We start from the raw sequence: 14,567 nt of genomic DNA, 5'->3' as shown, positions 1-14,567 counted from the left end.
GCTGTACCTTTAATACTAAAGTGTGTCCATAAACAAGCGTGACGTTTAATAACCTCTTTATACATTTTCTCGTGGTCATCAGTTCGATGATCTCTGTATTATTGATATCTTTGCTTTACCCGTATTATGCATTCTTATTATTTGAAGTAAGTTCACGTATGTACATATCTATATGCAAAAGACAAAGTCAAATTGCTATTGTTAGAACATTAATAAAGGTATTATTTTCAATCCAAGTCGCCCCTTCGTGTACATGTCTGAAAAACCAATACAGATATACTGATTATTTTATGTTTTTTATCAATGAAAATGTTCCAAACATATACTATGAAGGACATACAAATAGTGCATTTTTAGCCAGGGTAAAATTGAGATAAAGAGCTATTTTAATATATTTTAATATATCAAAATGCTTTAAAAAAAGATTTTTTTTCTTTAATTTCAATACATTGTTTTAGAAATACTAGTCAGATACCTTTACCACCCATTTCGTAGCATGCATACAGATCAGATACGAATCATTCATACCAAATGCGACACTTCTGATTCAGAACGAAAATAGCACATATGACTGCATTTAAAAAAAAAAAAAAAAAAAAAAAAAAAAAAAAAAATCCTGGACATCTGACTACCATTTGACAGTTTAGATGATAACAAAAGGGCCAATTTCTACTGTTCTAAGTAAACATGTGGTCAAGACGCCTGCCTCTTTACATTGCTTGTAATTCTCCTTTGCCGAAAAAATTTGTATTTCCGAAAAGATGCTTGGTTTTTGAAACAATTGGTATACAATGTTTCCATCAAAGAAAACTGCAGTATTTAAGAAAAAAACAGTTGCCATGGATTATACAAATGAAAACAACTAATTTCGTTTGACTCTTGAGTTACCGTTTTGAAATAAGGCATGCTATTACAATTTGTCGAGTTTTGGCAATATTGCACGAAAACCTTAAAGTCGACAGTGACAGCCAAAGCTGCTTCCCCGGATAATAGCAATACTTGTCAAAAGTGTATTTATTTATAAATTCCAGTGTAACGAAACTGAGGGTTCGTGCAACAGAAAGTCCGCCCTTCATTTCGTTTATAACGCTTAGGGTTAACCTGTCCTAAATGGGTCAAAATCTAGGGTGATGTCTGCCTGTACACATGAATGGAAAGCAGACTCTCCATCAATGGGAACTGACTATCACGTTACACCGGTTCCTAATATACTTTTTTTTTGGGGGGGGGGGGGTGACGTTTCCCTTGGCAATTTTAAAGTAGTACATGTAAACTTACTATAATGTGGCGGGTTGCCGTGATAGTAAAATTGTGTCGTTTTGCCTATTTTCGCCTATTTTCGACTGTTCGTTATTTATTTATTTTGAAAGTGTACCTCCCAACAAACAAACTGACAAAACATCTGGCATAGAGACACAAACTACCGACCAATCAACATGTCGTTACCAATCAGGCTAGCATGATAAGCAGTTTATCTAGTGTCAAAGATAAGACTTTGAACTTAAAGTTCTAGTGCAAACAATCTGGTTTGGTTCAAGTGAAGAAACAAAGCTTATCATTTGTTGTTTTTACATGTGCAAAGATCATTCCCACTTACAGCTAGACTAGTCCACAGGTATGAACAACAAATAATTTCCATGTATGTACTAATTATGTACCTGTATAGGGCTTAGTGAGATTTTATAGCGGATTTGTTCTTAGTCAAAGCAGACATTGTGTGTCAGTATATACCCTATACATGTACCTAGACCAATGCAGGGGATGCACGCTGGGTGCAGCGGTGGGGGGGGGGGGGGGGGGGGGGAGTTTTCCAAAACAAAATGGCGATTCAGTTCTCGGTTCTCTGTCCAAAGGGGAAATGATGTACAACCTGATAACAGGATCTTGTTTTATGTATTTACTGTAGTTTGGCAGACTTAGTCGAGCGATACCTTTTATTATGAATAATATTTTTGTGGGAGGTGGGGGTGGAGTACAAAATACCCCATGATCCATCCCCATTCCTGGGTCCATACAGCGTTGATATCTAATCATATTTTTGTACTTCGTCGTATATATATATATATATATATATATATATATATATATATATATATATATATCATGAATATTTTTCAGATAGATATAGCGTGTTAAACATAACCTTTACTCCGACTTCCATTGCAGCATCTTTCAATTCTTTGTATTTCAGTCCAGCTGTTATGATGGTGTTTGCGGCGATCAGAAAATTCTTTCGCTCAATATATCTCTTTGTTATGGACTTGTACCACTTTCCCGAAGTTAGGAATATGGTCAAATCAGCGATGCTCGATTGGAGAAAAGCAGGAAAGCATAAAAGGTTGATGGACAGCGAGGGGTATGGCCTGACTGTAGTCGAAGTTAACGGAGTCCACTTACCGCCATTTCTTCTTGTAGAAAGTAACATTAACAGTTATGACAAGTTTCACGCTCGTGAGGATGATGTTTGGCTAGTGAACTGGCCTAAATCAGGTACATAAACACACGCACACAGACTCTCTCTCTCTCACACACACACACACACACACACACACACACACACAGAGAGAGAGAGAGAGAGAGAGAGAGAGAGAGAGAGAGAGAGGGTGAATGGGTGGCTTGTGAGATCTTATTTATCTTAAATCAACAAACTCGGCAAATAGTTTACCATTGCATGTGCGGAATGCAAATTGTGACTCAGATAAGCGCGCGCACAGCCACACATTCACTCGCTTTAAATTGTAAAAGAAATTGGAATCGGTAACATTCACTTAGGACAGCAAATGAGATATTTGGAACTCAAAAGCTGGTCTATTGTTCATAGTTTTCTTGAATGTTTTGGATAGAGGATTCCTTTTTAATGAATGAATTTATGAAACTAAATGAAAATTCCTTTTTTTCAATATAATTATCTTAAGGTATCTTGAGCTTTGTATACCCTTACAATCTCACTAGGAACACATTGGATGTACGAAGTTATTAAACTACTTATGACGGGTCGGGAAGAACTCACTGACAGCATAAAAGAAGGCACCATGTTCCCAGAGGCGTGCGCTGTGGAGTCCCTGGAAAAACTGCCGTCGCCAAGGGTTTTAGATACACACGTGCCGCTGAAGCTATTTCCAGAAGAAGCATTGAAGAAATCTAAGATTATCTACACACTACGGAATCCAAAGGACGCCTTCGTGTCTGGATATTATCATATGAAAAACGACAGATCGCTGGTGGGATATGAAGGAAGTTGGAACGGGTTTTTCGAATTATTTATAAACGAAAATACAAGTAAATATATAATTTGGGGAAGAAATTTTTTTTCAAAAATTTGACAAAAAAAGGAAGACTGAATCACCTATCATACAATATTCAAATTTATTTTTAAAAAAATGTTTTGTTTTTATTGAAATGTAGGCCTACTTACATTGACATCTGCTTTGTGACACATTTCCTGTTAAAATTAACTTTTAAGTTTTTTATTTTTAATTCTTAAAAGAATTCCTTCCATTTTTAAGTTAGAAGACAAAAGGTAAAAATATGGCGTGAAATATGAAAAAAGGTTTCCACATCACCCTCTCAGTGCCTAGTACTTAATTCACATTATTCATTCTTTTTTAAATCATGATATTTAATTTGGTTTATTTGCATATTCAACATGCTTGTATGATATAAACTTACAATACAATATAATAAAACACTAAATTAATTTTATTTAGATATTGCAAATTCGCCCAAATGCCAAATGTATCTTTTTCCCCATATGTGATGAACATGGTTAAAAAGAGGGGAAACATGTCCATGCAATGTGTGCGTTTTTATCTTTTTCACAAATAGGTGTATACGGATCTTGGTTCGACCACGTTGCAGATTGGATGGAAGTATTAGAAAATAACCCCAATGCTTTGGTGGTTAAATATGAAGATATGAAGCGGGTAATGCAGCTAAACATTTTTATTTGAAATTATTCGAAATTATAATTCTTGTCTTTAAGGTCGGTTTACACCAGCCAGATTTTGTTAAGCAAGGAGACAACGAGTGCATAATTAGTTTATCTAGATTTTATCAATTTAATGTGTGTGTGTGTGTGGGGGGGGGGGGGGGTTAGTGTGTGTGCGAGAGAGAGAGAGAAACTGATCACAAATAAACGTTTCCAAAAAACAAACTTTTCAATTTCTAGGACCTGAAGAAAGAGGTACGCCGCGTTGCAGAATTTCTAGGTTATCCCAAATCCGAGGAAGTCTACGAAAATGTGACTAAAAAGTGCTCTTTTGGGCACATGAAGAAAGCAAAGAAAGAACCGAAATCTTTCTGGAAACCAGGAGGCAGCATGTACAGAAAAGGTAAGAGAAACCGATTTTATCCTTTTATATAGCAGGCAATTGCAGCTGTCAATATTTAGTTGTTACGTTATAGACTGTTAATGTCATGTTTGACGGGAAAACGCATTTTATTTATTTATTTATTTATTTATTTATTATCATAAATTTTGTCTTTTTGTAGGTATTGTTGGTGACTGGAAGAACCATTTCACTGTAGCGCAAAACGAAAAATTTAACGCCATATTCAACGAGAAACAAAATAAGCTGAGAGTGAGCGTTGACTTCGAGCTTTGATGAATGCATTTGGGCCAATAGTTACCCGGCAACAGTGTAGTTCAATGACACGTTTTCATTATTGTTCATCTAGGGAGTAAAGGCTTAGACATGTATTATGCTCTGAAATTCTGCAATCAGAATAAATTCCAGAGCAGTATGACTGTGATAAAAATATTTTATTTTGCAATCTGCAAGCTGTACTTGAGGATAAGAAACATTTCTTATAGTAAAAAAAATTAAGAATGTTTAATTATTTCATTAGATCCAGAAACTGAATGTTGGTTTTGCACCAAAAACTGCTTGAGATTAGATGGGTGTAATTTACAAGCTTAATTTGAAGGACTGAAGGATAGTATTTCATTTCTCATGCCATGCTTAAAAGCTCATATTATGCAGCAAAAAGACACTATAGTTCAATATCTGAAAAGCAGATGAACTACATGTACTTTGCTTATAGTCTGCTGGTTCATGCCCTGTGCGAACCTCAGGTCGAGAATAAATTTTGCTTGCAAGTCCACATGTCAAAAAATTAACAAAATGTTTACAAACCTATACATTAAAATTTTATGTGTGTCTATAAATAATCGTGATGTTGATCTATTTATGAAAACCTTTGTATTATTGACATTTTTGCTTTACACGCATTTTATATTTTTCATGCGAAGTAAGTATCTATCTATCTATCTATCTATCTATATGCGAAGGACGAAGGCAAGATGCCATTGTTAGAACATTAAGAAAATGATTATTTTCAATCCAAGTCGCCCCTTTCTGTACATGTCTGAAGAACCAATGCAAATGTGCTGATTGTCTTATGTATTTATCTGAGTGTCCGTGTAACAGAAAGTCCGCCATCCATTTAGTAATAATGGTTAGGGTTATTGCCTGACCTAATTGGATCAAAATCTAGAGCGAGGCTTACCTGTAAATGAATGGAAAGCGGACTCTCTATCATTGAGAACTCCCAGTCATTGATAATAACATTGTATGGTTTTGCCAAGATTCGCCTGTCATTGTTATTTATCTATTTATTATTTTATTTATTCTGAAAGAGTACCTCCCAACAAACAAAGTGACAAAACAGACACAAACTATCGACCAATCAACATGTCGTTACCACTCAGGCTAGCATGATAAGCAGTTTATCCAGTGTCGAAGATAAGACTTTGAACTAAAGTTCCAGTGCAAACAATCTGGTTTGGAGTAAGTGTAGTAACTAGGCTTATCATGCGTTGTTTCTATATGTGCAAAGAACATTTGCACTTACAGACCAGTCAGGTATGTTCACCCGATAACGTCCATTTAAGTACTAATTATGTACTTGTATAAAGGACTTGATGGGATTTTAAAGCGAATTTGTTCTTAGTCAACGCAGACATTCTGTGTCAGTATATACCCTGTACATGTACCTAGACCAATGCAGGGGATGCACGCTGGGTGCAGCAATGGGGGGAGCTTTCCAAAACAAAATGGCGAGTCGGTTCTCGGTTCTCTGTCCAAAGGGGAAATGATGTACAACCTGATAACAGATCTTGTTTTATGTCCTAACTGTAGTTCGGTATATAGAGACTAGCGGCACCTTTTATTGTAAATAATATTTTGCGGGGGGTGGGGTTGGAGCACACAATACCCCAAGCCCCATCTCCATGCCTGGGTCCGGTCCAGCGTTGATATCTAATCATAAACTCGTGCTTCATTGTATATTTGCCAAGCATATTATTCAGATAGATATAACTTGTTAAACATAACCTTAGATTTTTCAACCCACCCCACCCCACTTCAGCCTCCGTTGCGCCATCCTTCGATTCTTTCTATTTCAGGCCAGCTGTCACAATGGTGTTTGCGGCGATCGGAAATTTCTTTCGCTCAATATACCTCCTTGTTATGGACTTGTACCACTTTCCCGAAGTTAGGAATATGTTCAAGTCTGTCATGCTCGGCTGGAAAAACGCAGGAAAGCGTAAAAGGTTAATGGACAGCGAGGGAAATGGCCTGACTGTAGTCGAAGTTAACAGAGTCCACTTACCGCCGTTTCCTATTGTAGAAAATAACATTAACAATTATGACAAGTTTCACGCTCGTGGGGATGATGTGTGGATAGTGAACTGGCCTAAATCAGGTACATACATGCACACACGCACAGGGGACACACGCGCACACACACACACACACACACACACATATACAGAGAGAGAGAGAGAGAAGGAGAGAGAAAGGGACGAGTGAGATTCTGTCTTTCTTTAATCAACAAACTCAGCAAATAGTTCATGTGCAGAATGCCATGTGTGGCTAAAACGTGCACGCACGCGTGCACACACATTTACTAAGCCTGTTACACGGCAGAGTACAGGCGTATTGTTACTCTTGTCCTGTTTAACTCGTAAATATTGTAACAGTGTGTGTGTGTGTGTGTGTGTGTGTGTGTGTGTTTTTAATGGTACAAAATGTAGAAGCTTTTTCGAAATTATTTATTTAGGCCTACTTGTGGAATTTCATTCGTTCTTACTGACCCAAGACCTTTTCTTTTTTCTTTCTTTTCTTTTTTTTTTTTTTTTTTTGTCAAGTCCTATTCTTCATTATTACATTATACTTGCATTTTCTTTTCTATATTATAAGTATTTCTCTGTCGATTTAGGGGCGTGTCAATGTTCCAAATGTAATATCCAATGGAGAAAATCAAATATCTATTTTTATGCAATTTTTCAAAAATAGGAACACATTGGATGTACGAAGTCATTAAACTACTCATGACGGGACGGGAAGAACTCACTGACAGCATAAAAGAAGGCACCATGTTCCCGGAGGCGTGCGCTGTGGAGTCCCTGGAAAAACTGCCGTCGCCGAGGGTTTTAGATACACACGTGCCGCTGAAGCTGTTTCCAGAAGAAGCATTGAAGAAATCTAAGATTATCTACACACTACGGAATCCGAAGGACGCCTTCGTGTCTGCATATTATCATATGAAAAACGACAGATCGGTGTCATATGAGGGAAGTTGGAACGGGTTCTTCGAATTATCTGTAGACGAAAATACATGTAAATATATAATTTGGAGAAGGAAAATTTTCTTCAAAAAAGTGACATAAAAAGCAAGACTGAATCACGTATCATGCAAAATTTTAATTTATTTTCAAAGCAAAAAATGTTTTATTTTTATTTAAACGTACATGTAGGTCTACTTACATTGGCCGCTACTTTGTGACCCGCTTCCTGTTAAAATGTTCCTTTCGTTTTTAAGTTTCAAGACTTAAGATTAAAAAGGCTTCCATATCTCTCTCTCAATGCCTTATACTAAAATCACATTATTCATTCTTTTTTAAATCATGATATTTATTTATTTGCATATTCAAGTCGCACGATATAAACTTATAATATCATATAATCAAACACAAAATTAATTTAATTTAAATACTGAAAATGTATCTCTTTTCCCATTTATGATGAATATGGTTAAGAAATGTCCATGCAATGTCTGCATTTTTATCTTTCTCGCAACTAGGTTTATGCGGATCTTGGTTCGACCATGTTGCTGATTGGATGGAAGTTTTAGAAAATAACCCCAATGCTTTAGTGGTCAAATATGAAGACATGAAGCGGGTATGGCAGTTGAACATTTTTTATTAGAAATTATAATTCTCCTCTTCAAGGTCGGTTCACGCCAGCCAGATTTTTTTAAGCAAGGCGAGTGTATAATTACTTTATCGAGATTTTATCAATTTAATGTGTGTGTGTGTGTGAGAGAGAGAGAGAGAGAGAGAAAAAGAGAGAGAGAGTGAGAGAGAGGAGTAAGAGAGAGAGAGAGAAACTGATCACCAAAAACGTTCCCCCAAAACGAACTTTTCAATTTCTAGGACCTGAAGAAAGAGGTACGCCGCGTTGCAGAATTTCTAGGTTATACCAAATCTGAGGAGGTCTACGAAAATGTGACTAAAAAGTGCTCTTTTGGGCACATGAAGAAAGCGAAAAAAGAGCCAAAATGTTTCTGGAAACCAGGAGGCAGCATGTACAGAAAAGGCACGAGAAGCCCATTTTGACCCTCATATTGAAGGCATCTTGCAACCATCATATTCTCATTATTTCTAGTTCAAGTTGTAAGGATATGGAATTTAAAATATCATGTTTGTTAATTATGAACATTTGTCTTTATATATCGTGTTTGTTAATTATGAACATTTGCCCTTATACATCAAGTTACTAATTATTTCCTTTTTGTAGGTATTGTCGGTGACTGGAAAAACCATTTTACTGTAGCACAAAACGAAAAATTCAACGCCATCTTCAACGAAAAGCGAAATAAACTGAGAGTGAGTGTCGACTTCGAGCTCTGAACATAAAAGTTGTTGTTGTTTTTTAAAAAATTATCATTAATAATTATTAAATTCAACACGAGCTCCTGAACTAAGATAAATATGAAGCCAATACTGTTGGATTCATGATGTGTGAAGGCTCATATCTACACAGGATGCAAATAAAAAGGATAAATTCTATACACTTGACTTTCTAATCAGAATAAACGTCAATAATGCAGTGCTGTGATAAACATTTTATTAAAACCCGTGACACTTACTTTGGAGACAAAAATTATCAATTTACAAAATAAAATGTTATGCATGTTCAACTATGCCCCTGAATATGTTCACCTTCATTTATATGTCACCATGACAGACTATTATCCTGTCACAGATTACGAAACACGCTGATACAAGCTGTTGGTAACACAGCAACTTAGAGTTTTGCCTTTTTTATACTTGAAGAACAGTTCTCTTAAAATCAAACTTGGCATATTAGGCTATATCCTGGAATTGCATGTGAAACCAGCACTTCACGGAACTGCTGAACCTCTTAAGTATAGGGCGTAAATCTCGGCTCTTTCTCTTGTTGTTCTCTCTGAACGTTCATTACAAAGGGATCGGTGCGTTGCTCTGGCTGGCACATCAAACACACCGTGTCAGGAGGCAAGGTGGAGTTTGCTGACGTCTTCATACTGGACCCCATCCACTTCTCTGCCTTTCAAAGGACCCTAGAAGAAAATCATCAAAGGAATGTCAAAACTGAAACAATAGCTGCTTCAAACACTGACTAAACATGGAATTTTTAAGAAAAACACTACTATGGATTTTTTTTCTTAAAAATACCCATCTCTATTTTGAAACCAGATACAAGAAGTCCTAAAAAGAGCAATGTGTGTGTGTGTGCCTGCGTGCAAGCAATATAAGACTATAACTTCTGTACCAACTCCCATTAAACAATTAAAGCAGAAGGGTCAGGACAATTTTATAAATTTGTTCAGGTACTTGCCACTGTTTCTGGTATAAATATTATTTTTAAATATTCTGCTGAATAGTTAAGTAGTGGTGCTTTATATCCCAAAGGCCAGAAGGTTTTAATGTTTTTGGCATAGACTTGGGATACATCCATGTATATTGGACAGGGTGGGTAAGCATTGGGCCAAATTATTATGCTTACTGCAAAGCTAAAGGCAGTTCTCCACTGAATAATAAATAATGCAAAAAATATGCTCAAAAATCTGTGAAAACAGTAAAGTTTAGTTGCCAATTATCTATTCATTATCTATCTAAGACTGAAATGAAAAATGTCATATTTTTTGTACTTTGACTACCAAATTAAATAATAAGTTAATGACAATAATTTTGTGACAGCCTTAATTTAAAAAAGTCCATTTTATATACTTACTGCAACAATTTTTATACTACAGGAAAACTTTTTCTCGTTTATACTCAATAAAGTAGCCTCACTGCCTCTGTATGCTCCATTCACCAATAAAACAGACTTTCCTGAAACAAACAAACAAAAATAAATAAATAATTATACTACATTCTCATTACATTATAGAAAGTTTAAATTCAGTTCAGTTCAGATATTAGTAATTGTACTTTTTTTCATATCAAATGGTTATGTATGCCTTAAAGTACCTGGCCTTACTTATTATAACATACATGTTATGTCCATATACAATTTCATGAATAAACAAAAAAATAATAAATAAATAAATACACCTATTTGTTTTCCACTCCATTTTACATTATCGATGAATATATTATTTCACTCAAATAAAAAAATGCTTATACAACACATAAGTTGCTCTTTTCATTCTCTATATAATACCCAGCATTTACCTATGGCTGGAATAACCGTCTCCACATGTGCCTGGTCAACCTTGACCTTATCTCCACTGTCCAACATCTTGATGACCCCTGCATATTGGTCAACTACCTCCTTAAAACAAACATTTAAAGTATTCAATCCAAAAAGTAATGTAAAGTGATGCATTTGACAAAACAATGGGAATGATTCTCACAACTAAGCCACCTCCTTCCCCTCAGATACTGTAAAAATTCTTTGAATAATGCTTTTCTATTTTTGAAATTTTTTTCTATTGGTAAGTTAGACTTTAGTGAAATTGCTTAAGATAGCGTATTGATAATACCGCAAAAAAAAAAAAAAAATGGAAAAAGGAGATGTTTTAAGTGGCAAATAAACCTTCAGCTAACATCAAACATGAAAACTTCAACTCTGACCTCCATTTATGGATCAGATTGACCTTGACCTTTAATGTCAACCATCAAATCATCTTACCTTAACTACTCCTTTCTTTTTATAAAATTTGTCACCAAGTTTTTTGGTGACAACCTTAACTACAATTCCCTTGTGCAACCAATAGTCTTTCCTGTTCATTTTTTCCTTCTTCTGCTCCTCAAACTGGAAAAAATAATGAAATATTTTCCATAAAATTGAAATGCTATACGCAGAATGCCCTGCATGTACTTATAATATATAATATATTGTGCATTTGTCTTTGGTTTTTGGCTTTAAACCTTTTGATTATGAAATTGATGTAGATGAAAATAGAAAGTAGTCGCTGATTTAAACTAAAATTGAAAAGAATGAGCAAATAATAAAAATCTAAATTAAGGGCAAACATTGTTTCAAAGTATTTTTGTAAAAGTTACAGAATGTGCTGAAGTTATGCATTAAGGTGCTACAAGTATGATTTGGAAAAAAAATTGACAATCATATCAAACATTTCCTTCCTACATTTCATTTCTTTTCCACCATGGTTTTCAATTACAGAGAACAATGTAAGGAGTGCACAACCAATTTCACAGTCCATCACGTACCTCCATAATTTCCTCAAGGGCATTCTTTCTCTTCTGTCCAGCAATCGATGTGGACTTCAGACTATCTTTGCTGGTGGTAGGAGCATGCCTTTTCTCCTCTGCTTTAAGTGCATTTATTGATGGTAATGACCTAGAATGTGAGGTAGGATTTTCCATTTACAAATGTAACAAGTTTACAACAATTATTATTTTATATTTTTATTGATTATCATTATTATACAAATATCTTGTTTTTCTTTGAATATTTAATTTTGAAAAGACTAAAATTTTCTTAAGACAAAAAAAGCTGAGAATTTTAAATCAATTTGTTTTGTCAAACGAATAACAAATAGGTATATTATGATTACATTTTTCACTAATAAATTTTTTTATAATGAAAAACATGTAAATGTGTGTGCATAGATACATATGTTGACACAAGCTATTAATGACCACTTACTTCACTGAAGACTTCCCTTCTGATTTTTTCATGGCAGCTAAATTGAAAGCCACTAAAAAAATAATAATTAAAATGAAAAATAAAAAGTACAAAGAAAATTTTAATCAATAAAGGACCCAAACATTTAATTTACATTTAAGTGAAGTAATCATCCTGAAGAATCATCTTTTTCTATATCAGTAACTCTAGACTTTGGTTGAAAACTGACCAACAAGATGCTATAAGTACGGGTCTCTTGTTTAATTCAATACCTTTTTCCTCCTCACTCTCCCTCTTCAACTCTGTGTATTCAGACTTGGGTTGTTCTTTTTCTGTCTCTGCTGCCCTCTCAATTTGTTTTTGAATAAACCTTGCCACTTTCTCTTCATCGTCCAGTTCCATTTTTTCTTTTGACTTAAGTGCCTCTTGCCTTCGTATTGTTTCTGGATCGCGGTCTATGTACTGCACAAACCAACCTTTTTCAGTTTCATCAACTACACAAGAACCTGGGGAATTAAAAATATGAAAATATTTTAAAAGATTGTTAAAGATTAGTCTTTTTGCTATAAAATTCAAAAACAGTTTTGAGCATTTTTAAAGAAAATAAAAAATCATACCTGAGCCTTCTTTACCTTCAGTGTGACCAAGCAGTTCTACAGGTTGTACAGTTCATCTTCTATTTCATTATCTTGTATCATTTTGCAAACTAAGGTTTAATTAGGTTCAAACCAAAAGCCTCCTGCCCATGGATTTGATTAATAATTAATTATTCTTGTTCAGTCAGTTCTAAATATTATTTTAGTAAAAATTACACTTGTGTTAACTTTCAACATCAGAAGTCATGTACTACAGCTAGTTTCTTCTCATAAACTGTACATATACAGAGAAAGACTACAAAATAATAGAAAGTACACAAGCAGCCATGCATATGTTTATGCTATCAAGACTATCCTGTCTAAAATTGCTTTAATAAATACTATGGCCTACCATCTTTCCCCAGATGTTTGACAAACTCTGTCAGTGTCTCCCACTGCGTGGAGTTCATATGGACGTGCTCCCTGTCTGCTATGTACTCTTGGTATACGATATTACAGTGCACACGCTTGGTTCCAAACCGCCTCTTCAAAACCTCTAGATAACCATCTTCAAATTCCCTGAAATTCAGTAGATAAAATAGAGAATTTATTAACCACCCAATCTCTCCGATTCATCCTGTCAATCAAATTTAATTAAAAAGTACAAATGTTATCCTATTTACAGTCTTACTTAGAAAAAGTATCCAGGAATTGGTCTGGTCTTTCTGCAAACAGAAGAAGCTGCCTTTGGTGAGATTCCGACATTGTGTGGCACTTGAATCCATTCTGGAAGACATTTTAAATTTCATGGCTATTTACTTAAGACTGGCAACATTTTAAGAACAGGGGAAAAAGGCCTGCTTTTATCATTTGTCCTTTTCTTAAAGAGACTGTTTGTGGACTAATTTACCCAAGATTTATCAAGGATGATTAATCAAATTTACAGTATTTCACTACTGAAAACCTTCTGTAAAACAGGGTGCACCCAATTAAAAAAAAGTTAGTGGTATTTAGATGAAATTAAGACAACAAAAAAATCCATAGTGTCTGACTTTTTACTGGAGGGATATAAGATATTGGAGCATGATTAACAAGATTACAATCACCCGTATATACAACCTACCTCATCTCTACACTGCTTCTGACACATCTGGCAGTACCATCTCAGCTTCTGAAGTCCTTTGGCCTTAATTCTGTTGGCAATGGCCTTGGGGGTGAGGAAACCCCCTTTCTTAGACATCTTAAGATGTCTGGCTGATGGAAAATACAAAAATATGTAAAATTATGGATATATAAAAAGATGGCAATACTGTAAATAAGAGTGACATGTCCTCATATTTCAGACTCATGTTTACAAAACAGTTCGAGTAGACTGTTTCTGTATTCGTTTGAATAAGTCAGATAACTTGTAGCCCAATTTAGGCATATGCCTGTTGTGGAAACTGGAAACTACGTAAGGAAATGTAACACTGATAAAGGCAGTGTCACCACGACTGGAGTCTGATTAGTATCACTGTATCAGTGTCACTGTCACACGCGAATCGGTGAATTTACTCACTTTGCTGCGACATTTGACATGCATGGACTACACATTTTGTCTAATACCCAGTGTATTTCAAAATAACACTTCCCATTTCATATAAGGCATATATTTAAAATGTTAGAATAAACCATGACAAATTACCTCCCGACAAAAGATTTAGTCAGAAATTCCTGGGAAACCCCCGAGACTCGTAAACTTTCAAAATACGCGAAGTTGGGCCTCGTTCTCAGTCGGGAAATCCGGTCCAGGGTTTGACTAAAATCAAAATTACCTTCCAAATTGAAAAAAAAATAACAACATTGAGAG

General features: G+C 35.2%; 3 protein-coding genes across 5 annotated transcripts; 2 read left to right on the top strand and 1 right to left on the bottom strand.

Annotated features, from left to right (window-relative positions):
* Nucleotides 1–1,233: 1,233 nt before the first annotated feature.
* On the top strand, nt 1,234–5,098 carry LOC147761233 (sulfotransferase 2A1-like). 2 transcript variants are annotated; one of them, XM_087014786.1, is made up of 6 exons: nt 1,234–1,615; nt 2,192–2,490; nt 2,953–3,279; nt 3,826–3,923; nt 4,169–4,331; nt 4,492–5,098. In XM_087014786.1, exons 2-6 carry the CDS (start codon nt 2,202–2,204, stop codon nt 4,602–4,604), a joined length of 990 nt encoding a protein of 329 aa, XP_086870912.1. In that variant the 5' UTR covers nt 1,234–1,615; nt 2,192–2,201; the 3' UTR covers nt 4,605–5,098. The 2 variants fall into 2 exon arrangements, with proteins under 2 accessions (XP_086870912.1, XP_086870913.1); XM_087014787.1 differs by having other exon boundaries at nt 2,167–2,490.
* Nucleotides 5,099–5,741: 643 nt separating this feature from the next.
* LOC112042757 (sulfotransferase 2A1-like) lies at nt 5,742–8,922 on the top strand. Its single transcript, XM_087014789.1, has 6 exons — nt 5,742–5,864; nt 6,407–6,705; nt 7,299–7,622; nt 8,086–8,183; nt 8,438–8,600; nt 8,802–8,922. The coding sequence occupies exons 2-6, from the start codon at nt 6,420–6,422 to the stop codon at nt 8,912–8,914; spliced, it is 984 nt and encodes a 327-aa protein (XP_086870915.1). The 5' UTR covers nt 5,742–5,864; nt 6,407–6,419; the 3' UTR covers nt 8,915–8,922.
* A 187-nt stretch (nt 8,923–9,109) lies between these two features.
* LOC106152345 (DNA/RNA-binding protein KIN17) lies at nt 9,110–14,522 on the bottom strand. Of its 2 annotated transcripts, none has more exons than XM_024077904.2 (11): nt 14,403–14,522; nt 13,842–13,972; nt 13,410–13,504; nt 13,131–13,297; nt 12,416–12,649; nt 12,165–12,216; nt 11,726–11,855; nt 11,184–11,306; nt 10,724–10,823; nt 10,281–10,381; nt 9,110–9,606 (listed from the first exon to the last, which is right to left on the bottom strand). In XM_024077904.2, the coding sequence occupies exons 2-11, from the start codon at nt 13,956–13,958 to the stop codon at nt 9,535–9,537; spliced, it is 1,191 nt and encodes a 396-aa protein (XP_023933672.2). In that variant the 5' UTR covers nt 13,959–13,972; nt 14,403–14,522; the 3' UTR covers nt 9,110–9,534. The 2 variants fall into 2 exon arrangements, with proteins under 2 accessions (XP_023933672.2, XP_013381345.2); XM_013525891.2 differs by having other exon boundaries at nt 13,842–13,968; nt 14,403–14,496.
* Nucleotides 14,523–14,567: the final 45 nt, after the last annotated feature.

Source organism: Lingula anatina, chromosome 6 (assembly GCF_051362555.1).
Source record: "Lingula anatina isolate TDL-2025a chromosome 6, LinAna3.0, whole genome shotgun sequence".
Lineage (NCBI taxonomy): Eukaryota > Metazoa > Brachiopoda > Lingulata > Lingulida > Lingulidae > Lingula > Lingula anatina.
This window is presented reverse-complemented; position numbering and strand designations above follow the sequence as displayed.

Excerpts from the sequence above, each read along its gene's own strand:
- LOC147761233 (XM_087014786.1), top strand. The coding sequence starts at position 2,202 with ATGATGGTGTTTGCGGCGATCAGAAAATTCTTTCGCTCAATATATCTC. Across the intron at positions 2,491-2,952 it reads AGTGAACTGGCCTAAATCAG|GAACACATTGGATGTACGAA; the intron begins GTACATAAACAC and ends CAATCTCACTAG. Across the intron at positions 3,924-4,168 it reads AATATGAAGATATGAAGCGG|GACCTGAAGAAAGAGGTACG; the intron begins GTAATGCAGCTA and ends TTCAATTTCTAG.
- LOC112042757 (XM_087014789.1), top strand. The coding sequence starts at position 6,420 with ATGGTGTTTGCGGCGATCGGAAATTTCTTTCGCTCAATATACCTCCTT. Across the intron at positions 6,706-7,298 it reads AGTGAACTGGCCTAAATCAG|GAACACATTGGATGTACGAA; the intron begins GTACATACATGC and ends TTTCAAAAATAG. Across the intron at positions 8,601-8,801 it reads AGGCAGCATGTACAGAAAAG|GTATTGTCGGTGACTGGAAA; the intron begins GCACGAGAAGCC and ends TCCTTTTTGTAG.
- LOC106152345 (XM_024077904.2), bottom strand. The coding sequence starts at position 13,958 with ATGTCTAAGAAAGGGGGTTTCCTCACCCCCAAGGCCATTGCCAACAGA. Across the intron at positions 12,650-13,130 it reads CAAACATCTGGGGAAAGATG|GTTCTTGTGTAGTTGATGAA; the intron begins GTAGGCCATAGT and ends TTAATTCCCCAG. Across the intron at positions 11,856-12,164 it reads GAAGGGAAGTCTTCAGTGAA|GTCATTACCATCAATAAATG; the intron begins GTAAGTGGTCAT and ends CTCACATTCTAG.